At 39.2% G+C, this 24,772-nt stretch overlaps 1 protein-coding gene across 1 annotated transcript in view; it reads left to right on the top strand.

Moving 5' to 3' along the window:
• Window positions 1-24,772, top strand: part of N4BP2 (NEDD4 binding protein 2) — a 121,307-nt gene that overhangs the window by 54,552 nt on the left and 41,983 nt on the right. The window contains exons 5-9 of the mRNA XM_089654026.1: window positions 1,297-1,421; window positions 4,189-4,277; window positions 10,814-10,890; window positions 14,082-14,231; window positions 15,028-17,000. Of these exons, the coding sequence (XP_089510152.1) occupies window positions 1,297-1,421; window positions 4,189-4,277; window positions 10,814-10,890; window positions 14,082-14,231; window positions 15,028-17,000 (2,414 nt within the window). The remainder of the gene's footprint in view (window positions 1-1,296; window positions 1,422-4,188; window positions 4,278-10,813; window positions 10,891-14,081; window positions 14,232-15,027; window positions 17,001-24,772) is intronic.

The raw sequence follows: 24,772 nt of genomic DNA, 5'->3' as shown, positions 1-24,772 counted from the left end.
AACAATTTTAATAGAGAAGTGGCAGCACACTGACCGAACAGGCTCACTTCTTCTGTCAGGAGCCGTCTGAAATTTGCCTGTAGTGCTTAAATTATTGACCTTCTGATTTTAGAACAGCTGAAGAATCATATGTTGCCTGAAATTGTCCCTAAAGAGATTATATCACTTTAACAACCAGAACACCTGTTATTTGGGCAAAGCAGAGGATCCTAAAATCTGCTGTAGATGTGAGCAGACACCTGTGAGTGGCTGTACAGTGTACTTGTCAGCGGCTTTCATTATTCTTATGCCCCATGTACACGGGACACTTCTGAACGATGGAAACTGACTGCTGGAAAACGTAGGTCAAAAAAAGTCTGTTTAGCTGCGTTTGCATAATGCGTTTATGTGCGTTTGCGTTTGAAGTGTTTTTAAAGATAAGCACAGGAGAACCTCCCAAATGCCCAGAATGCACTGAAAGGTAGTAAATTGTTAACTATTTTAGACTATTTCGGAGAAATACAGAGAGTAGAAGCAGAGACAGCAGTATGTGTTGAGATTAGCTTAGGTGTGAGTTGTGCCTTAACATTTCTTTTGTTTCCAAGGGTGGGAAAGGTGTCTGGTGGAGTGAGTCATTAAGACCTCCTAGCAGGGGGTCTTCATATGGAATTTGAGGTGTGAATGGTCATTAACATATCTTTTGTTTCCAAGGGTGGGAGAGGACTGAGGTATGAATTGGTCATTACAATGTGTGACAAGCTTGGTAGGAACATCCTGTGTTCAGTGTTTTGTCCATCTGAGTACCCTGAAAACACTTTGCATGCGTTTTTCATGATGAAAAAAGGCTCTGGACAGCATCGGGAACTGGAAGAGTTAAAAAAAATCTTCAAACGCTTATAAACGCGATTTGCCGCGTTTACAAGCGTTTTGCATCTTCGCCATTGGGCTCAGATAAAATCGACTGCTGACCCCAAGTTTTCATTCAAAAAAACAACTGTAAACTCAAATGCCTGTAAACGACTGTAAACAAAGATGTGTACATGGACACATAGGAAAACATTAGGCTGAGTTCAGGGGCTGCTGAAAAAAATGCAGAACAGGTCCTGAACGTTAGTTTATCAGCTGCAGTGTACATGAGCCCTTTAAGTGATAAAGTTAAAAGACATGGTCTACCTGAGGTCCCAGAGTTTGACCAGTTTTGTAGTAATGCATTAATATTTCAATGTGCCTGCATAAAATCTTCATTTTAACCTTTAAGAAATGTATTTATTGTCATATATTAGACTCATATAACGTGGCATGTTGTCCCTCTTTTAGAATGTTATTGGAGCAGCACCCAACTGGAGTTATTCTAAGCACTGATGATTACTTTGATCAAAATGGCCAATACCAGTATGATAAAAACTGCCTGAGTGAGGCTCACGATTGGAATCAAAAGCGAGGTATGGAAATAGGGTTTAAAGCAGCACTATATAATTTACAATATTCTTACATGAGGAACTGAACTAAATGTACTTGAGTAGTAAAAAATATTATTTTGATGAGTCTGCTTTTTGAAAAGTGAAGTAATGAAGCCAAAAGCACAAGTGAAGCCATTCCCCCAGCAAGATGTCATCTTTCATATTCTGCAAAAATGAAACAAGGAATTTGGTTATTTTTTATGAGCTTTTCGATTTTTCATAAATCACCAATTTTTGTCATTTTATGTTTAGTCAAAATATAGAAATACTGTATCTGCTATTCTTTATGAAAATTGTTTCCTTCTCTCTGAAATGTTTTTGTTTACTTTTTGTTTTGTTTTTTTACTATGGGTACAAATCTTTGGCTACTTGCATGGTCAGCTACATTTTGCTCAGGTCGTGCTTGCGGAATTAACAATCTATATTTGTGTTTATCTCTTTGCCTGGCCCATGCTGCTGTTACTCAGCCAGTATGCACACCAGGGTAACCCATTGAAATGGATAATTTTATATTGCTTGAACACTACATGCAGTTTTTGGGTCATTGTGTGAAACTATGCCCAACAAAATTCGAAATGCATTCTTCGCCATTGGGCTCAGAACTTCCTTTCAGAGCCAGCAATTTTAGGGCCTTTGTCAGTGGGCACTGTTCACCCCAGATATGTTTTGCATTCTCATACCAGTCTATTAGGCCGAAAGCCAAATGTAAACAAAGGGACCAGGGACAGTCATTAACCAAATACTGTATGGTGAACTAAGAGACTAGTTTCCCATAAGTTCCACCTGGCTGTTGATTGATAGCACACAGCAGTGGGCAGATTCAAAAGCTACTATTGGATTGAAAAGTGTCTATGGATCTGTCCATTGCCTTGCACTGTCAATCAACAACCAGGCATACCTGATGGGGATGTAGTTTCTCAGTTTGCCATCAGGCTCCCCCCCCTCTTACTACAAATGTCCTTGACCATGCCCCTTTTGGTGTGATGGGTACAGTGGCTGGAGGGAGGGTGCGCACTGAGGAAGGAATATCCAGTATTGACACTTCAGAGCACTGTTGAGCACTGACAGATTAATTTACCTGTCTGTGACAGGTACATGAATCCACTGCAAGCACCAGTGGAATTGTCAAGAGTGTCTACAAGGGTTTTCACGAGATAGAGATGATCTACTGAAGAAATAGTGGGCGTTTGTTACAGGGACAATTTTGATATGAATAGTTATTTCCAGATTTCTTCTTTTTGGAAAAACTTGGACAAGTTAAACTGAGAATGAAAAAGGCTATGTTTAGTAATAGAATTAAAGAAAAACCGAACTCTGGAAGCTTTGCCCAAATAAGGCAGGCATTATTGCTTGTGGTCTCCCTGCAGCTGATCTTCCCTGCTGCTGAGATGCTGAGCTAGCTGCCGGTCCAGGGATCTGGGTAGATCCTGACTTTAAAGTCAGAATCTTTCCCCAACCTGAACCGGCTGAGTGACATCAGCTGACAGCGGACTTTAGCCTGCTGTCAGCTGGAAATGGGTCATGGGAGCGCAGAACGAACTGCACTCCAGTGATTCACAGAAGTACAGCCAAGCGATCTTTGGCTGTACTTCTCCTTTTTAGTCAGTGTGTTTTTACAGAATATGGCAGAGAAGCCATTAGGCCCAGGGGCATTTCAGTTTTTAATCCAGAGAAAATCTCTAACACTATTAGACTATCATACCTACAAAGCCATTGGTAACATAATAGACCACTTCTGCATTCTTGCAATGTATCTCTAGTAAAGACCAGATAAATTAAGGAAAATAGTTGGTCCACTAGTAAAATCCTAGTCTGATATAGAGAGGCCCTAAAAAGAGAATCAGCAGTCTGTTTATGAAGTACAAACATGAATATATGGTATGGCAAGCAGGAAAATTTGATTTTGGATAAACTTTACAATCCTGACAAATATACGTACTAACGTACAATACAATATAGTTTCCATCAGAGGGATCAGAAAGTACTTCCAGAGATAGATTTTAGTTGGTGAACAAATAGTAAAGATTTGAAAGGTAAAACAGTTTTCTTGCTGGGAGCGTAAGTTACTATTTAAGAATGCCAAAATGCCTCAGTATCTGACATATACGCACAATAATTCCTGATTATAGATGGCGACAGAAAGGCAATCTTTTAGAACAATGACGTAAACTTGTCCTTTACCATAAATGTTCCAGTTCACTTTACAAGAGCTACTGTAAACCATCACTTAAATCAGACTTTCTCCACCTCCATAGTCCAAAGAAATACCTATTACGTCCGGGGTTGGGGCAACATGTGACGCACTCTGTGCTTCCCCGCACAATGCTTGGTGTATGAGCGGCCAGTCACTTGACCTGAATGCTGTAATTTATGTGGGGTGGGGTTGACTGAGCTAAAACTCACACTAGACTTTGATTGTACAAACTGGGTGTGGGCAGGAAGCAACTGGAAGGTAAGTAAAGGCTATTACATTATCTCTTGTAAAATAATAAAGTACAGGTTCCCTTTGAATTCTAGAATTTCTTCTGTTGCAGTCATCATTTATTTTTAAATGGAATACTCTTTTAATGTCAGGTAAGCTGAAAGGTGATCATTTTGCACAGGCTGGTTTGTTTTCTATATATTTTTTTCAAAAGATAAGATTTGCTTTGTTATTCCATTGTTGCTGTTGAGTTTTTCAATTTGCTAGTTGACTTTAATTTATGCACTACCACGAAAACACGCATTTATAATATCACCTTTGTTTCAGCTAAAGATGCTTTTGAGAAGAATGTCTCACCGATTATAATAGACAATACCAACTTACATGGATGGGAAATGAAGCCATACATCTCTATGGTCAGAACAGTTTGACATTGTACAGTTTGGAATATAATTGTGTTATGCAAAATGCCTACAAAACATTTTTAAATAGATATGTTCAGATTTGCCAATGTTTTGTCAATTGTTACGTCCCTAATTTTTTTTTTTTTGCTTTATTTTATTCATATTGTGCCAGTGTTTTTTGTTCATAGCTGTATAATTACACTTGTTTGTAAATACCGAGCAACTACCACATAGAGATAATGAGTACAAATAAGTCAGGCTTCCCTTTTGCCATTTGTGTAACAAGCACTTAGAAGCACCAGAAGTGATTATTAAAGTAGAACTAAAGGCAAAACCGTTTACTTATCTTAAAAAAAAAAAAAGTGAGGGTTATAACCCTTTGGGAGATTTCCCTTCACTTCCTGTCTCCTATACAGAACACAGTGAGGGGAATCCCTGGTTGTCACCAGAACTAACGTCTCGTATAGAAGATTTATTCTCCATTCCTGTTCTGGAGATATCACAAAATTTGGGATTTTCTAAACTTCACATTTGATAATAATGGCAAACATGATCAATAGGGTGAATCTTCCTAACAGGGATAGAGACAGAAATAAAACCTGACAGATAGTCTAATCCCTCTCTACTCCTATCCAAAACTAAAAAAAAATTGCATTTACAGTCAGGTCCATAAATATTGGGACATCGACACAATTCTAAAATTTTTGGCTCTATACACCACCACAATGAATTTGAAATGAAACAAACAAGATGTGCTGTAACTGCAGACTGTCAGCTTTCATTTGAGGGTATTTACATCCAAATCAGGTGAACGGTGTAGGAATTACAGCAGTTTGCATATGTGCCTCCCACTTGTTAAGGGACCAAAAGTAATGGGACAATTGGCTTCTCAGCTGGTCCATGGCCAGGTGTGTGTTATTCCCTCATTATCCCAATTACAATGAGCAGATAAAAGGTCCAGAATTCATTTTAAGTGTGTTATTTGCATATGGAATCTGTTGCTGTCAACTCTCAAGATGAGATCCAAAGAGCTGTCACTATGAAGCAAGCCATCATTAGGCTGAAAAAACAAAACAAACCCATCAGAGAGATAGCAAAAACATTAGGCATGGCCAAAACAACTGTTTGGAACATTCTTATAAAGAAGGAACGCATAGGTGAGCTCAGCAACACCAAAAGACCCGGAAGACCACGGAAAACAACTGTGGTGGATGACAGAAGAATTCTTTCCCTGGTGAAGAAAACACCCTTCACAACAGTTGGCCAGATCAAGAACACTATCCAGGAGGTAGGTGTATGTGTGTCAAAGTCAACAATCAGAAGAAGACTTCACCAGGGTGAATACAGAGGGTTCATCACAAGATGTAAACCATTGGTGAGCCTCAAAAACAGGAAGGCCAGATTAGAGTTTGCCAAACGACATCTAAAAAAGCCTTCACAGTTCTGGAACAACATCCTATGGACTGATGAGACCAAGATCAACTTGTACCAGAGTGATGGGAAGAGAAGAGTATGGAGAAGGAAAGGAACTGCTCATGATCCTAAGCATACCACCTCATCAGTGAAGCATGGTGGTGGTAGTGTCATGGCGTGGGCATGTATGGCTGCCAATGGAACTGGTTCTCTTGTGTTTATTGATGATGTGACTGGTGACAAAAGCAGCAGGATGAATTCTGAAGTGTTTCGGGCAATATTATCTGCTCATATTCAGCCAAATGCTTCAGAACTCATTGGACGCCACTTCACAGTGCAGATGGACAATGACCCATATCATACTGAAAATGCAACCAAACAGTTTTTTAAGGGAAAGAAGTGGAATGTTATGCAATGGCCAAGTCAATCACCTGACCTGAATCCGATTGAGCATGCATTTCACTTGCTGAAGACAAAACTGAAGGGGAAATGCCCCAAGAACAAGCAGGAACTGAAGACAGTTGCAATAGAGGCCTGGCAGAGCATCACCAGGGATGAAACCCAGCTTCTGGTGATGTCTATGCGTTCCAGACTTCAGGCTGTAATTGACTGCAAAGGATTTGCAACCAAGTATTAAAAAGTGAAAGTTTGACTTATGATTATTATTCTGTCCCATTACTTTTGGTTCTTTAAACAAGTGGGAGGCACATATGCAAACTGTTGTAATTCCTTCACCGTTCACCTGATTTGGATGTAAATACCCTCAAATTAAAGTTGACAGTCTGCAGTTAACGCACATCTTGTTCGTTTCATTTCAAATCCATTGTGGTGGTGTAAAGAGCCAAAAATGTTAGAATTGTGTCAATGTCCCAATATTTATGGACCTGACTGTAGTTATACTTTAACCCTTATCAAGCTTTATTTACCTTTAAATATTATTGGTTGTTGAAGGGTTCACAGACCAATCTTAACCACTTGCCATCCTGCCCACAGTACTCTTACTGCAGGCTGGCTGCGTGTACAGACATAGCACAATACCTGTACGTTCGCTTGGGCATGCGTAGTAGCACGCCCCCTGGAGCGCATGGTGTGATCCCGTGACTGCTGTGTCCCCTGGACACAGAGGCTCAGAGTGCCCAGTTCATGGCTCACGGTGTGCTTGGTACCCGGCTGCTCTGAGTGGCCAGGGTATCATGTGATCATTGTGACCAATCATAGCGATCACATAATAACAATGTAAACAAACTGTCATGAATGGATTTTATTCATGAACAGCTTGCTCACTATTGTGCTGTGTTTGGTCCACCACTATAACATGGTATAAGGCAATTCAGAGCAGCCTTGTACCATGTGATAACTAATAGTAAGCTGTCATGAATGAAAGTCATTCATGATAGTGAAAAGGATTGCTTATAGCAGTGATCATCACTGCTATAAGCAATCACAGTATGTAAAAAAATTGTGAAAAAAATATTTGTTGAATTTCTTCATTTTCTAAAAAATTGTGACAAACAAAATTACAACTTTAGAAAGCTCACCGTGCATTTTACTAAATACCGTGGGCTGTCTACTTTCCAAAAAGAGGTAATCTGGGGGGTATATGTAGTGTCCTGCCATTTTAGGGCTTCAAGAAATAAGATAGGCTGCCAGTACATCAGGATGGCTCAATTGTCAAATATATATACCATAGTTTGTAGACTCTGTAACTTTCACATAGACTAAATTATATACATTTATTATTTTCCCAGCAAAAAATAAAAAACCCAGTGGTGATTAAATTGCACCAAAAGCACTATTTGTGTGAAAAAATTATAAAAAGTCCATTTAAGTGCAGTGTTGCATGACCGAGCACTTGCCAGTTACAGTAACATAGTGCTGAATAGCAAAAAATGTCTTAGCCATGAAGGGGTAAAACCTTCCGGAGATCAAGTGGTTAAAGACCTTGATAGATAAGGCACACACAGATTTCATAAGTTGTAAAAGCTGTGCTAAATCTGGGATCTACAGTATAATGAGAACAAGCTCATGCACTTTGATTGTTAAATGACTTTTGGGGCAAGGCACTTGATAGTTAATACTCCAAAGGACAAAATCATGGACATTTTTAGCACTTTCATGTGATGATGTGGTTTTCAAAATTTTTTTACAAATAAATATCTGAAAAGTGTGGGGTGCATTTGTTGTCAGCCCCCTTTACTCTGATACCCCTAACTAAAATCTAGTGGAACCAATTGCCTTCAGAAGTCACCTAATTAGTAAATAGAGCCCACCTGTGTGTAATTTAATCTCGGTATAAATGAAGCCCTCAGAGGTTTGTTAGGGAACATTAGTGAAAAAACAGCATGATTAAGGCCAATGAACACACCAGACAGGTCAGGCATAAAGTTGTGTAGATGTTTAAAGCAGAGTTAGGTTATAAAAAAAATATTCCAAGCTTTGAACATCTCACAGGGCACTGTTCAATCCATCATTCGAAAATGGAAAGAGTATGGCACAACTGCAAACCTATTAATACATGGCCGTCCACCTAAATTGACAGGCCAGGAGAGTATTAATCAGAGAAGCAGCCAAGAGGTCCATGGTAACTCTGGAGGAACTGCAGAGATCCACAGCTCATGTGGGACAATCTGTCCACAGGACAACTATTTAGTTGTGCACTCCACAAATCTGGCCTTTGTGGAAGAGTGGCAAGAAAAAGCCATTTTTAAAGAAAGCCATAATAAGTTCCATTTGCAGTTTGCGAGAAGCCATGTGGGGAAACAGCAAACATGTGGAAGAAGGTGCTCTGGTCAGATAGACCAAAATTGAACTTTTTGGCCTAAAACCAAAATGTTATGTGTGGCAGAAAACGAACACTGCACATCAAACTAAACACACCATCACCATTGTGAAATAGGGTGGTGGCAGCATCATGTTGTGGGGATGCTTTTTTTCAGCAGGGACAGGGAAATACAGGGCAATCTTAGAAGAAAACCTGTTAGAGTCTGCAAAAGACTTGAGACTGGGGCGGAGGTTCACCTTGAGAATTGCTGTTCACAGATGCTCTCTATTCAATCTGACAGAACTTGAGCTATTTTACAAAGAAGAATGGGCAAAATTTCACTCTCTAGATGTGCAAAGCTGGTAGTGACATAGCCAAAAAGACTTTCAGCTGTAATTGCTGCGATAGGTGATTCTACAAAGTATTGACTCAGGGGGACTGAATACAAATGCACACCACACTTTTCACATATTTGTAAAAAATGTTGAAAACCATTTATCATTTTCCTTCCACTTCCCAATTATGTGTCACTTTGTGTTGGTCTATCACATAAAATCTCAATAAAATACATTTACGTTTTTGGTCGTAACATGACAAAATGTGGAAAATTTTAAGGCAATGTATTTCCATGGATATTTGCTAGATGTACACCAACAAAACATAGGCAGTCACTCCCAGTGCTCAGAATGTAGTCACTGCCAAAGGGGGACCAGAAATGAATGGCTAAGGTTTCCAATGGAAATGCCTAGCTAGTGCTGCCCTCCTTGGATAGAGAGATCCCATAGCAACTACAAATAGAAAAATCAGGAAGGTGCAGGCACCTAGTGCATTAACAGTGATATTTTTTTTTTTTTAAATAAAATCCAATAAGTGTCAAATGCATATTCACAAAAGTAGAAGAGAAAAGCTCAGCTCTGAAGAAGGGGTACACCCCCGAAGTGCATCAGCTTGGCAGGGTTGCATGTTTATATGTGGTTTCCACACTGTGGTGATTTGTGTTTTAATGTCCTTTCCTCTTCTACTTTTGTGAGTATGCACTTTGTACTTACTGGATTTTATTCAAATGAATCACTTGGTAATGCACTAGGTGTCTGACTTCCTGTTTTTTCTTTTTGTTTTTGTTACTAGATGTTTTTAGTCATGCATTATTTCACCAACATTTGTGCACACCTAATCATACCTAGTGTCAATGATGTGCACTGCATACTACTGAACATAAAAAGGAGGAGACTGCTTAGGCTGTCCATCTGCATTCAGCTTCTCAAGCCATTCTGTTATGACTGACTTTAAGGGGCCTTTCACCAGGGCACCTGGCCTGGACTGGCCATAGGGCACACTGGGCCGCATGTTCTGACAAGACTGGCTTGTTGGTGACCGAGCTGCACGGCAGGAGGTGGGCCATAGTCCAGACAAGGCTGACACGGGCTGCTGTTGCCACTTGCCTCCCGCTGTGCAAAATGACTGTGTCTCTTCTCCCGACTCTCCTGCCCCTCTGGCGGTGTCGTCCTGTCTGCGGAGTGGAGCAAGCTGGAGATCTGCACAGAAAGCAGTCTTTTCATATTGACAAGCGGGTGTTCACTCACTTGTTGATGTGATCCAGGTTTGCAGCACCTCACACCCCCTGCTGGTGGGGTGGCATTGTCGACAGGAGACTCTGGAGGGACTTAGTCCTGCCTCTGCCCTGCCAGAGGAGGGACTGTGCAGGACAAGTGGAGAGTGGGAGGGGGCACTGTGGTTGGGGGGGGGCACTGTGGTGGGGAGCTGTGATTACGGGGGGTGCTCTGCACTGTGGGGGACCACTGTTATTACGGTTCCCCTATGCAGTGTGATCCCCATTCTATCACAGTGCCCCTTTGTGTTGTCATGCAGAGGATCGGCTCCGCGGGTTATTTACATGCAGTGTGATCAAGTTTTACTTTAACCTATTTTTTGCATAGAGTTTAGCAGATAGAGTATGCTTTCATTGCTCAGAATAAAGCTAAGTGAAAATTGTACAGAGCGGGTATGTCAGCTGGTATGGTCATGGTTCCTCTAAATTACCAGTAGGCAAGTAGTAAGCTTCCACCCAAAACTGACAAGCATAGACTGGCATACTGATGTTTACGTTTAATTTTGCAAATGTGGCCACGAAGTGGGAAGGTAACATCATAGAGAAATAAAATAGATATTAGACTTGGTATTTAGACAGAGTACTTGCTAAATTCACTGAATATCTCATTTTAGAAAAACTGTTTATTATTTTTGAACTTTAAATGTTACTGAGTGCCACTCTTTTATGTACTGAAAACTAACATGCTTATGATACAACATTTATAAAACTATTTGTATTTGCATATTTCTGTATATCAATGTATTTGACATTTTTTGTTACTAGGCCATGAAACACAAATATAAAGTAACATTTCGAGAACCAGAAACATGGTGGAAATATAAACCTAAAGAGCTAGAAAGGTACTAGTACAAATTATAAATTATTCTCATAATGTGTTATTATTACCACCTTTTTCTATAAGCTGAACTTAAGGTAGAAATGTTAACACTAGCTCATGCATACATACAATCATTTGAGAAAATTACAGGGGTTTTCTACCAAAAAGTGATATAGATGTAGCATTATGGACTGTGTCTGTTCCTAGCTCCTTACACATCTTGGATACTTCTACAGCAAAATGTACCTGAAATTATTTTTCACTCTGTTCCCAACTGCCTGGAAATCTGGGGTGTTTAAGCCCTTCTTGGTATGTTTTTGCAGTACAATTTTCATTCTATATAAAATAAAATACAAAATCTTACAGGGGAATTAAAACCCCATCTTAATGGCCACACCATGTGTATAGAGACCTAGGAACTAAAGTGCAGAGCGTGCATCAACAGGTTCTCCTTTCATTTAAACGTATTTGTAAATGCAGCTATTGTAAGGACCCAAGTCTGTGTCTTGATGTCAGACTCCTGGAATTCCCCACAGAGCAACATTCAGACTAGAAGATTTATCATCATTGTGGTGATTCTCCTTTGTCTCACTGAAGGTGGCCACACAGTTTAAATTTGCTCCAGTTTAATGATTGATGCCACAATCAAATGCTCATTGGGTGTATATGTCTTCCCTCTAAAGTGTCTGTATAGTAATTTCAAACTTGTAGGAAAGTGTTTATAAAATGGCTTCCAAATTAACATTGTGGTGGTTTTAAAGGATGGGCAGGTACTGAGGATAAGGGATCTCTTCATCCACTTCAAATCATGTATGGCCACCTCAAATTATTATTGAAGTAAACAGACCTGAGCTTCACGTATTGATATTTTTTCTAGTAGCAGTTACTCATGTGAGAACAAGTTCTTGATTTGCACTTAACAGATTCTTATACTTGAATATATACAGTAAATGATTGCCCTCCTAGAGTAGGCCTGTTCCGTAATTCATAACATTGCCTAGAATGTGTGAGACATTTCAATGAATAGGTTTGCAATTAATTTTTCATTCCCTGAGTGGTTGATCAACTTTTTCTTAACTGACTTTGAGATCAATCCTATAAAAATCTTTCATCTGGAGAATTGGTAAACCTTGAGCAATTAGGAGTTACTATAAATTGCTGGATAAGAACAAACAATGATATTGATTTACAACATAGCTTGTGAAACCTGGGCTTCTAAGGAGTAGAGTGAAAGGCTAGCAGGACCATGTATGCATTTCTGCCACTGTCACAGTGGGTCAGTCTACCCAAGAAAAGTTCATTTTCATTAGCTATTGCAGAGTTACACCTTGCAGCCTTCATTTAGATCTTTCAGGGACTCGAGTAGTGAGAACATTTTACAGATCTGCATATCTGGGTTATTCTGAGGGCTTCCCACTTTACAATTTTTTTTTAATTTGTGATATAGTATAGAAAAACAGGAGGAAAAATGGTGGAAACACCCCTGTAGCAGGAGGATGGAAACTTCAAAGTGGAGGGGAACATAGTTGGAAAGTGTGACAGTGAGATCTTGGTGTTGGTGTCCCCTGCAGATATAAAAAATCAGTCCACATTTACTGATGTTTGAGTGCACTGGCCCTTTAATTAAAGTCCTTATATTCAGATGATATTGGTCACATTTTATGAAGAGGTTATGCAGTGAGAAAAGGCTCGGTCACACCATGGTGTAGGGACGTCAGTTATTCTGCACGTGTTCTACAAGGGCACAGAAACATCAGTTGTTCTCTATGTGCCCTGTTCACACCACAACACTGGTATCACCTGCAGATTGTTTTATGTGCAGGAATCTGCAACAAGTATAAAACTCATTGAAGTGCGCATAAAAACTGATGTCTCTGCAAGTGAAATCTGCTCATCAGTTTCCACTAGTTTTTCTGCACGTATGGTGTGAACGGTTACCTTCCAGGCTTTGGCAAAATTGTAAACAAACTGAAAGTATCTGTAAATGGCAGTTGGCAAAAAATGAGGAAATTTAGATCGGATTTATGTGTCTGTCCAGGTAGCTATGGAAAAAAGAACAATATTTTTCTGCAGATATTTATAGGTTTACCCAAATATATGTCATTGTTTATAGAAATGCTACAGACAAAAGTAAAAGTCTTCCTTTTAGTGCTAAAATGCATTTTAATACATAGCCATTATGTTGTTCCATCATCCCCTTAACCCAAGGTAAAATTTGTTACTCAGAGTAGAAGGGCTGAGTGATTCAAATTTTTATATACAGTCTCTCCATAATTCAACTGATTGGGTCCTTTCAAGCAACAGGAGTTGGTGGTGGAAGTGTTTAGAAAGCAGATAGAGTTCTGGTAAAGTCCAGTTGTGTTTCTAAATATGAGGTGGATACCATACCAAAAGATATTGCAGCAGTGGAAAATTGAATCTCCCTCTACAGGGTAACATGCATATGTTACTGATGAAGACACAACATTGATTGCACAGATAATTAAATACTTTTACAGGTATAGACACACTGGGGTGTATTTACTAAAGCTGGAGCGTGCAAAATTAGGCTCACTTCTGCATAGAAACCAATCAGCTTCTAACCTCACCTTGTTCAGTTAAGCTTTGGCAATAAAACCTGGAAGCTGATTGGTTTCTATGCAGAAGTGAGCTGATTTTGCACTCTCCAGCTTTAGTAAATAATCCCCAGTGTCTATGCAGCCATATGCTGCTTGCCGAGAAGACCAGATGGGCCAGGTTTATTAGTTAGTTGCTTCTGCACATTTTCAGTGTAGTGCATTGTAAAAAGTCTTGTTTGCTGCGTCTTTGATGTGGCTTTGCACAAAACACACATTGCAGAAGGATATATGGTAACATATGTAAAACGCATTTACAACACACCACCCCAAAACACATAGCTGTGAAGAGTCTCAAGATGATTCTTATCACAGGCATCCTTGTTGTCTGTCATTGATTTTTGATGTGGGGAGCAGCCATTATAACTACAAGTAATGATATGTTTTAACTTTAAAATTTGAACTTTTTAATTGTTCTTGAAGATCAGAATTTTACACTTTTGCTTTCTTAATATAATTTTAAACTATTTTGTGAAGATAAATATTTAGTTTAGAATATTAAACTAGTTCTAAATATATATACCACCAAATTAATGTCTTTTACATATACACGTTATCTTACTTATGTTTAACTTTGTTTATACATCTTTATTTCAAGACGTAACATTCATGGTATAAAGAAGGAGAAGATCATGAAAATGCTAGAAAATTTTGAACGTGTTACTGTGAACTCTATATTAAATCTGTCACGTGCAAAGGAGCCTGAGAGTGCTGGTATACGTCAGCTAAAATCAGATGAAGGAAATGGGTATGTTTTTATACAAAACCATTACTGTGCAGTTCTATAACACTGATTGTTCATTGAAAAGCCACTGTTGTGAGAAGCGTTGCATTCTTTTATGTAACTAATGTAATGATAGTACTTAGTACAGAAATTTTTTTTTCTTGTAACCTGTATTTATACATATTTATCTGCAAACAAAGTTGTCCAGCAAAAGTGACAGTTCAGTACAAATCATAAACCTCCCAGTGGTGCTTCAGAAGTTGCAACAAAAGTGATTTAAACCAGATGAATTAAAGGTGATCCAAGGCAATGCTGTAGTTTATTCTATTACCTTCTGTAACTGTCATGTTTACTGAACAGCCTGACCTGCAGACACACACTATGTGTATGTGTGTGTGTATACATATATATATTTATAAAATCTCAATCAAATGCAGGCACTTGTCACAGCCAAATCTTGGTCTTTTCTGGCAGACATTGCTTTGGCACTTTTATATAGCACCCTTCCGCTGATTAACATTTCTATTGGTCAGTTAGGCTGTGCATCATAGTGATGGACCATTAGGAATGTGTCAAAGCCATGTCCTAGGGGCTGGCTCTGACATTATCTGGGTGTCTCAGCAGTTTGACTGTGACAGGAGGTTTCAGCAGTTTTTGTATTTGAATTACAGATTTTATTTAAGTTACCAGAATCATATAGTATACCATATTTTTTTTTGTTTTCAGTTAGTTATAATTTGCTGCTTTTCTAACACGTGTTATTAGTCTAAATAATTTTTTTTGTGTTTTTTTTTTTTTTTTTTTAAATCTTTATGCGCAGCAATAACTTGGTTAAAGAAGCACATTTTTCTACAACAGAAGCCAAAAATCCTTCTGACACAAATGTAGCAGCAGTCAGTGCAGATAAAAGCCTTGTCTCAGATGAAGGAAGAAATGGTCCTGAAATCTCACTGAATATAATAAAATCTGTGAAACAAAATTTAAAGTATAAAGATGATGAACCCGAGAAATGTTCAGATAAGGTTCAGTGCCTAGAGGATATTTACAGTGTTGAAAATGTATCCACTGAAATATGTGTACAGGAAGTAATTACAGGCAAAGAAGATAATTCAGATGTTGGTTGTAATTCATCACTGGGTGAAAGACCAGAGTTATTAAGTTTTGTTGGGGACTGGCCTTTGGAACATACTTTAAGTCAGAGAGCACCAAGAAACCGAAAAAAGGCCAAGTCTGTTCAGCACCCTGCTGAAGAAGAAAAAAAGGAAGACTGCAATGTGGAGCAAATGGATTTCAATGAGCTTGCTCCAAAGGAAGATGAAACCACAGTAAAGATCAACTTGGAAACAAAATCGTCTGTAGTAAGTAATTTTGATGGAATAGATTTACAAATCATGGACAATCAATTACACCCAATTTTCTACTACAATGACAATGAAAATAAAGAACACATCGATGAATCTGGAGTTAAGTCTTCTGAAGGTCTACAGAAAGACCCACATATTAGTGTAAAGGATAAAAGTCCAGATATTTCAATTGTTACAGCAGATATGGAATTTATGATGAGACCAGGCAAGCGCAGTTGTAGAAAGTGTAAGTTGGCTCTAACCTTTAGTAATAGTTGCTCCAGCTCCTTCAGAACTGATGGAACATTGATTTCAAGTGAAATGATAGATGGTGTAGACCAAAGTAGTGCTGTAATCAGTACATGTACTCAGACTGAACCTCATGAGTTTGCAATAGCATGGAGAGTAGAGAAGAAAAAAATGGAAGTCTTTGAGTCCTTAAAGGTTCTTACAGGAAAAGTTGATCGATTTAAATCAAAGTCATTAGATAATAATGAATATTCTCAAGAAAATATACCTTATAGAATGATGCATCACAAAAGTACGTTTGTAGAAGAAGATGAGATCGTTAATCTACAAGAAGAAGATAGTCTGCAAATTCTTTGTAAATTGTTTAGGTCCCTTTCTTTTGATGTGCTGAAAGACCTTTTTGAAAGGTGCAATAAAGATCTGGAATGGGCAACAAATTTGCTTCTTGATTCTGGAGAAAAATTATATAAAGATGAATATGATCAAGACGAATGGTTAAAACATGTAGAAAAAAACTGTGAACATGTAGAAACCGATTGTCAGTTAGAGGAAGACAGTATTCACCCAGATGGCTCTCTACCAACTGATAATACTGAATTAACTGAAGAACAGTCTGCAAGCTTGAACGTGGATGACAACATTATTGAAGACAGCAGTGGCATTGCATTAGAAAACTGTACTCTTGTTAATACTGTATCCCTAGTAGTTGCTGAAGAGTTAAAGAATGGCAATGTTTTATCATCTGCTGAAGTCAATGAAATTACTAACTGCATGATACTGGACAGTGTTCAACCTTGCCAAGCCACAGTACCTGATACTATTGAAGCCCATATAATGTGGTCCTCCAGTTTGGAAGGGGGGCAGTTTAATTCTCAAGATCCAACTCTTAATATAGATATCGAAACCAATAATATCGTGAATGAGAAAACCATCAAGAAAGACATTACTCAGGAAATTAATCCTGCTCATGATGGAGTGCTATATGAAAATGGAGACAGTCAAGGTGTTATTCTAACAGATGTGTGCAAAGATCAAGAAATTAAGGATGTGTTACCTGTTTTTGTAGAAGCAGATAAATCACAAAATAACTCTTCATTACAACCGAAGGAGTCCCTAAAATTTGACTATTTAGAATTGTCCTTACCTCCAGAACTTGCCTCCCAGCTCATTGAATTGTTTGGCCCTGTTGGAATCGATCCAGGTATGTTTACAGACAGAGATTTTGGCAGCTATTTTCTCATTCAGTAAAATTTCATTTTATTTCAGTTAAATAAGATCATATCCTACTGTGCACTGATATAAACAGACATAGACCCATAATTTGTTTCATAATTGCCATTATCCAACATGACATTATCCATTCACACTCAGGCATATTTAAAACTCATGTTTGGTGGAAGCCAGGGTGAAAAATTGATGGTCTGTCCACCCAAAACTGGGGAAAAGGCTGGTGGGTTGATTATCCAGTGTTTTCTGGGGGATTATACAGTGTTTTCTGGGGCATTCTGGCAGTAAGTTCTTTGCATACGACTTCTTAGGTTTGACCACCTGCAGTGACCATTAGGAGGGAATATCAGTTGTCTTGTTGTCATTTACTTTTCATTATGTGTTTTATACTGCCCCTGCTTAATTTAAAACAGCCTGATGGTGTCTCTGAAAACTCATTGCAGCTTGTCATTACTAACATTCTTCTGAACATTTTATCTGCATGGCTGTCTAAAGCTTTAATATTTTAGGAAAATGATCTGGAACAAGCATGCATATAAGGAAAGTCAAGCTGGCCATGCATTTTTTTTTTTTTTTAATCCTCCATCCACTCAAAAAAATGTGAATGGAGGCATCCCCAATCCCATTACTTGCCGCAACATTGTATTCTGACAGTGGCACCTGCTGCTTTCAAAATATACCAATCAGCCACTCATTGGCTGCATCTGCTGATTGATAGAAATGTTTCCAGCATGTCCTATTAACAAAAGTCCTATTAAACAATGGACTTCTATCGATCAGGGAAGCCCACACACTGATCAAAATGCGACCAATGTATGGGCATGTTTAGATTGTGGCCTGAGTTCTATCTTACGGTCTCAGAGTACTGAAGCCAGTTGATTAGTGTGACAGACAACTAGTATTTTCAGAAGTGGAGGTCATCTGAGGCAGCTTTCAAACTTCTCCAGTGGAGAATTTCTTGTAAGGTTTAATTTCAGGGGTAGGTCAAAGTGTATGAAAGGTCATTAAACTATACTACTAAATAAATTGCTATAAATATACTTACAGTATATTTGTACATTATGGCAGACTTTCCTGCCAGTGAAATTCTTCCAGGGCTACAACATCTAAACTCTGTTTCTTAGCTCCCTTACTGGTGCTTCCATCTTCTCCTGGGTCTGTAGTTTTTGGCTGCATTGATTTGCTGGGCCAGGATGGCATAATTCCCATGCAAGAGCAAAAGATCCGTTCCAGGTGAGTGCCGAACCTGCATAACCCCTCCACAGACACGCAGGTGCTGGCCCGATCCGTGATCGCAGATGCAATGGAAAAACAGAATGGTTGGCCACACAAACAGCAATGTGGTGGATGAAATTCCACATGTTTGTGTGAAACACATCTACTGCTCCTCCTGTCTTGGAGCTGTCATGGTCTTATCATATATCATAGACTGCATGTAAAGGATTCCAGTAAAGGATTTCATCCACCACATTACTGTTTGTGCAGCCAATAATTCCAATGTATTCAGGATGTACACTGAACTATACTTGTGCAATATGTAAATATCTGCTGCCATGCATGGGAAGAGTCTCAGTTACTACTATAAATACCTACCTGCTACCATTGTTTTCCCTTGCAATTTAGTTCCACTTTATTTGTTATTGTGAGAGCTAGGCAGTAGTTGGTGACATAAGATATGAATCCACTTTGTGTGCACCAAATGCCTTTGCTAACCCTGATATCATTATTATTACAGGTACTTGTATAGTGCTGTCAATTTACACAGTGCTTTACATATATATTATACATTCACATCGGTCCCTAACTCTCAAGGGGCGTACAATCTAAAGTCCCTAACTCAAATTCATACATACACATATTAGGGCCAATTTAGACAGGAGCTAATTAACCTGCCAGCATGTCTTTGGAGTGTGGGAGGAAACCGGAGTACCCATAGGAAACCGGAGTACCCATAGGAAACCCATGCAGGCACAGGGAGAACATGGAAACTCCAGGCAGGTGATGCTGTGGTTGGGATTTGAACCAACGACCCTAGTACTGCCAGGCGGAAGTGCTAACCATTTAGCCACTGTGCTACCTGTCATTACCTTGAAAAAAGTAGCAGTGACATCTCTATGCTGCACATAGCTTTTGCAGAGAGCAAAGCTGTGAGAGAGACCCAAAAAGTCCCTCTTACACAGAGAAAGATGGGAGAATACAAGACTATTCACACTTTTCAAGTAGAGAGAGCAGCAAACATCACACTCGATAACTGCACAGATCTGGAAGAAATACACAAAGCACAAGATGCAAACAAGAATACGCTTGCCTCTTGTATTAGGCAATACTTGCTTATCCTGAAATTCAGCTTTAACAAAGAAGTAAATTATGTCAATTATCAAATCCTATTAAAATATTTAATGTATGGTGCAAAAGTTAAAAAAAATACTTTTTTTATGTTTTTGTTTGTTTTCAGAAGTGAGGGGTTGGAACCTATGATCATTGTTTTTTAAATTCCCATAATTTTCACCGATTCTTGTTAATGACGCAAGCGTCAATAAAAACCTAAGAGGTTCTAAGCATTACCTGATCTTAAACTAAAAACTCCACTACCTGAAACTATAAACAAGCAAACTCACAACCCATCTCTTCAAAACTGCCTATACATTGTTGGCAGAAATCTGTAATCCACACTTTTTAGGGATGGTAATAATAGCAACATTTTTGGAGTTCTGCTTTGAATATTGTACAGACATCATCATCATGAAAGAAGACTATTCTAGACCATAAAGAATGGTGACATCTCCATTCATGTATGTATTAGTAAGCTTGAATGGTGTATCATACCTTTGTCACGTAATTATTTTACAATGTTTAAGATGTTATCATATCCACATAATCACATCATAATCAATATTGTGGCCCATAGACTTTTATTAAAGTCCATGTTCTTATATAGATATGTGACCTTTGAGCTGCTATTGTGAATAACTATATCTCTCGAACCATTATTACTGTACAGCCGCTACTACCTTTTCACCTTATCATAAGTGCATAAATCAAAATAAAGTATAAATATGGTGCAACACTTGTAAAAAAAAATACCTATTCATTAATCTCCATACATATGTTGTCACTAAATATTTAAACTATTTTTCATATACTATGTGTTCAAATGATTTCAAAAAATAAAAATATCAAAACATCCAGTCTCTATTGTGTGATTCACAAGCAATAAATAAATAAAAAGTCTCTTAGTAGTCCTTCATTGCTCTTCTAAAAAAACACTCAATGTGCTTGCTCACCTATTTACAATGACCATACACGTTACAAAGGTTTTGTCCTTTAAATTGGACTTGTATGTATATATCCTGCTTCCAATATGTTCTCTCTTTGCGTTAGCAACTTTTCTTTTTAATGGACTCCCAAACAGAAATCTACTCCAGATCATAAGTACACTATGCCTTTAAAAGCACTTTCCAATCTTCACCTCCCACTCCGCAGTACACATGTTAAAAGAAGACTGTATAGTTCTTTATGTTTTAAAACATTTATTCCTCATTCCCAGCCTACAGTATTGCACTGTATTGAAGATTGGAGAGTGCTTTTAAAGGCATAGTGTACTTATGATCTGGAGGAGGTTGCTGTTTGGGTATCCATTGAATGGAGTTGAAAGTTGCTAATACAGAGAGAGAACATAGTGGAAGAACAGAGAGAGTACATATTGGGAGCATTAGGAGCAGGAAATATACTATAAATATAAGTCATATTTAACCACCTCCCACCCGCCATATAGTAATATGATGGACGCAAGGTGGTTCTCTCGTTCTGGGAGGACGTCATATGACGTCCTCCCATTCTCACCACGCATGCGCGGCTCCGGGATCACGCAGCGCAGTGATCGGTGGTGCGCTGTGTCCCTCAGCCACAGCAGATCACCGATCACGGAAAGAGCCAAAGATGTCGGCTCGGTCATGTGATCAGCTGTGTCAAATCACAGCTGATCACATGTAAACAGGGAAATGCTAGTTATCGGCATTTCTCTCCTCTCGAGCTGTCACGCTGACAGCTTGAGAGGAGAGCCAGTAATCGGCTTTCCGCGGAGGGGACATGTACACTGATCATCAGGCCACTGATGATCCGTGTGCCCTGACGATCAGTGTAGCCCCAGCAGCGCCACCTGTCCATCAGTGCCTCGTGCCAGTGCCCCATCAATGCCACATATCAGTGCCTACCAGTGCACATCAATGCCGCATATCAGTGCCCATCTGAGCTGCCTTTCAGTGTCACCCATCAGTGCCGCCTAACAGTGCCATGTATCAGTGCTGCCTTTCAGTGCCCATCAGTGATGCCTGTCAATGCCCATCAGTGCCACCTACCAGTGCCTCCTCATCAGTGCAGCCTATCAGTGCCCATCACTGCAGCCTCATTAGCGCACATCAGTGAAGGAGAAAAATCACTTATTTAAAAATTTTATAACAAAAACTAAGAAAAACGTTTTTTTTCCAAACTTTTCAGTGGTTTTTGGTTTAAGAAAAAAATAAAAAAAACCCAGAGGTGATTAAATACCACCAAAATAAAACTCTATCTGTCACAAAAAAATGATAAAAATTTCATATGTGTACAATGTCGCAATTTTCATTTAAAGTGCAACAGCACTGAAAGCTGGAAATTGGCCTGGGCAGGAGGGGGGTATAAGTGCCCTGTAGGCTAGCGGTTAAAGGACAAAAGGTTTCTATGACCCTACAAAATTGTATATTGTCATTGTAAGCAGGTGGGACTGCTAAGAGACTTTTATATTTATTGCTTGTGAATGACACAAAGTCCATGTTTTTGCTTTTCATCCAGTATAAATAAGCTTAAAGCTAAATTGTTTGACATTACAATTCCTTGCTCCCCGGTAGCATACAGTTACGACCATAAATATTTGGACTCAATTTTAGTTTTGTTCAGGTATTCACCAAAACATATTCAATCTATAGTTATATAATGGATATGGGCTAAAAGTGCACACTCTCAGGTTTAATTTGAGAGTATGTACATACAAATTGGAGGAAGGGTTTAGGAATTACAGCTCTTAAGAGTAGCCATCATCCCTTTTTCAAGGGACCAAAAGTAATTGGACAATTGAATCAAAAGCTGTTTCATGGCCAGGTGTGGGCTACATCTTTGTTATTTCTTCATCAATTAAGCAGGTAAAAGGTCTGGAGTTAATTCTAAGTGTGGTATTTGCATTTGGAATCTATTGCTGTGAACCTACATCATGCGTTCAAAGGAGCTGTCCATGCAAGTGAAACAGGCCATTGTAACGCTTCAAAAACAAAACAATCCATCAGAGAGATAGCAGTAACATTAGGAGTGGCCAAATCAACAGTTTGGTACATTCTGAGGAAAGAAGAACGCACTGCAGTGTTTAGAAATATACTGTCAGCCCAGATTCAGCCAAATGCAGCAAAGTTGATTGGACGGTACTTCACAGTACAGATGGACAATGACCCAAAACAAACTGCAAAAGCAACCCAGGAGCTTTTGAAGGAAAAGAAGTGGAATATTCTGCAATGGCCGAGTCAATCACCTGATCTCAACACAATTGAGCATGCATTTCATTTGCTGAAGGCAAAACTAAAGGCAGAATGACCCACAAACAAAGAACAACTGAATACAGCTAAAGTTAGAGCCTGGCAAAGCATCAGAAAGGAGGAAACCCAGTCTTTGGTAATTTCCATGGGTTCAAGACTTCAGGCAGTCATTGCCAGTAAATGATTCTCAACAAAATATTAAAAATCAACATTTTATTTATGATTATATTCAATTGTCCAATTACTTTTGGTCCCTTGAAAAAGGGGGGATGGCTAATCTTAAGAGCTGTAATTCCTAAACCCTTCCTCCAATTTGGATGTACATACCCTCAAATTAAACCTGAGAGTGTGCACTTTCAGACCATATCTATTATATAACTATAGCTTGAATATGTTTTGGTCAATACCTGAAAAAAACTAAAATTGTGCCTGTGTCCAAATACAGTGGGGCAAAAAAGTATTTAGTCAGCCACCAATTGTGCAAGTTCTCCCACTTAAAAAGATGAGAGAGGCCTGTAATTGGCATCATAGGTAGACCTCAACTATGAGAGACAAAATGAGAAAAAAAATCCAGACAATCACATTGGCTGATTTGGAAAAAATGTATTTGCAAATTATGGTGGAAAATAAGTATTTGGTCACCTACAAACAAGCAAGATTTCTGGCTCTCACAGGCCTGTACCTTCTTCTTTAAGAGGCTCCTCTGTCCTGCACTTATTACCTGTATCAATGGCACTTATCAGTATAAAAGACACCTGTCCAAAACCTCAAACAGTCACACTCCAAACTCCACTATAGTGAAGACCAAAGAGCTGTCGAAGGACACCAGAAACAAAATTGTAGACTTGCACCAGGCTGGGAAGACTGAATCTGCAATAGGCAAGCAGCTTGGTGTGAACAAATCAACTCTGGGAGCAATAATTAGAAAATGGAAGCCATACAAGACCACTGATAATCTCCCTCGATCTGGGGCTCCACGCAAGATCTCACCCCGTGGGGTCAAAATGATCACAAGAACGGTGAGCAAAAATCCCAGGACCACATGGGGGGACCTCGTGAATGACCTGCAGAGGGCTGGGACCAACGTAACAAAGGCTACCATCAGTAACACACTACGCCACCAGGGACTCAGATCCTGCAGTGCCAGACGTGTCCCCCTGCTTAAGCCAGTACACGTCCGGGCCCGTCTGAGGTTTGCTAGAGAGCATTTGGATGATCCAGAAGAGGATTGGCAGAATGTCATATGGTCAGATGAAACCAAAATAGAACTGTTTGGTAGAAACACAACTTGTCGTGTTTGGAGGAGAGAGAATGCTGAGTTGCATCCAAAGAACACCATACCTACTGTGAAGCATGGGGGTGGCAACATCATGCTTTGGGGCTGTTTCTCCGCAAAGGGACCAGGACAACAGATCCATGTACAGGACAGAATGAATGGGGCCATGTATCGTGAGATTTTAAATGCAAACCTCCTTCCATCAGCAAGGGCATTGAAGATGAAACTTGGCTGGGTCTTCCAACATGACAATGATCCTAAACCTACCGCCCGGGCAATGAAGGAGTGGCTTCATAAGAAGCATTTCAAGGTCCTGGAGTGGCCTAGCCAGTCTCCAGATCTCAACCCCATAGAAAACCTGTAAAGGGAGTTGAAAGTCCGTGTTGCCCAGCGACAGCCCCAAAACATCACTGCTCTAGAGGAGATCTGCATGGAGGAATGGGCCAACATACCAGCAACAGTGTGTGCCAACCTTGTGAAGACTTACAGGAAACGTTTCAGCTCTATCATTGCCAACAAAGGATATATAACAAAGTATTGAGATGAACTTTTGATATTGACCAAATACTTATTTTCCACCATAATTTGCAAATAAATTCTTTCCAAATCAGCCAATGTGATTGTCTGGATTTTTTTACTCATTTTGTCTCTCATAGTTGAGGTCTACTTATGATGCCAATTACAGGCCTCTATCATCTTTTTAAATGGGAGAACTTGCACAATTGGTGGCTGACTAAATACTTTTTTGCCCCACTGTATATAGGAAGCTAACTCTATACTTTTTCATTTATGTGTTGCTCCTTTCACCCAGTGTGAGCAAAGAAAGATAAGCCTGTGTGTGTGTGTGTGTGTATATATGTGTGTGTATATATATATATATATATACAGTCATGGCCGAAATTGTTGGCACCC

This window comes from Staurois parvus, unplaced genomic scaffold (assembly GCF_062004578.1).
Source record: "Staurois parvus isolate SC_StPar_1 unplaced genomic scaffold, SC_StPar_1.0 ptg000734l, whole genome shotgun sequence".
In the NCBI taxonomy this organism is placed as follows: Eukaryota; Metazoa; Chordata; class Amphibia; order Anura; family Ranidae; genus Staurois; species Staurois parvus.
The sequence above is the reverse complement of the archived record's forward strand: the minus strand, read 5'-3'. Positions and strand labels throughout refer to the sequence as shown.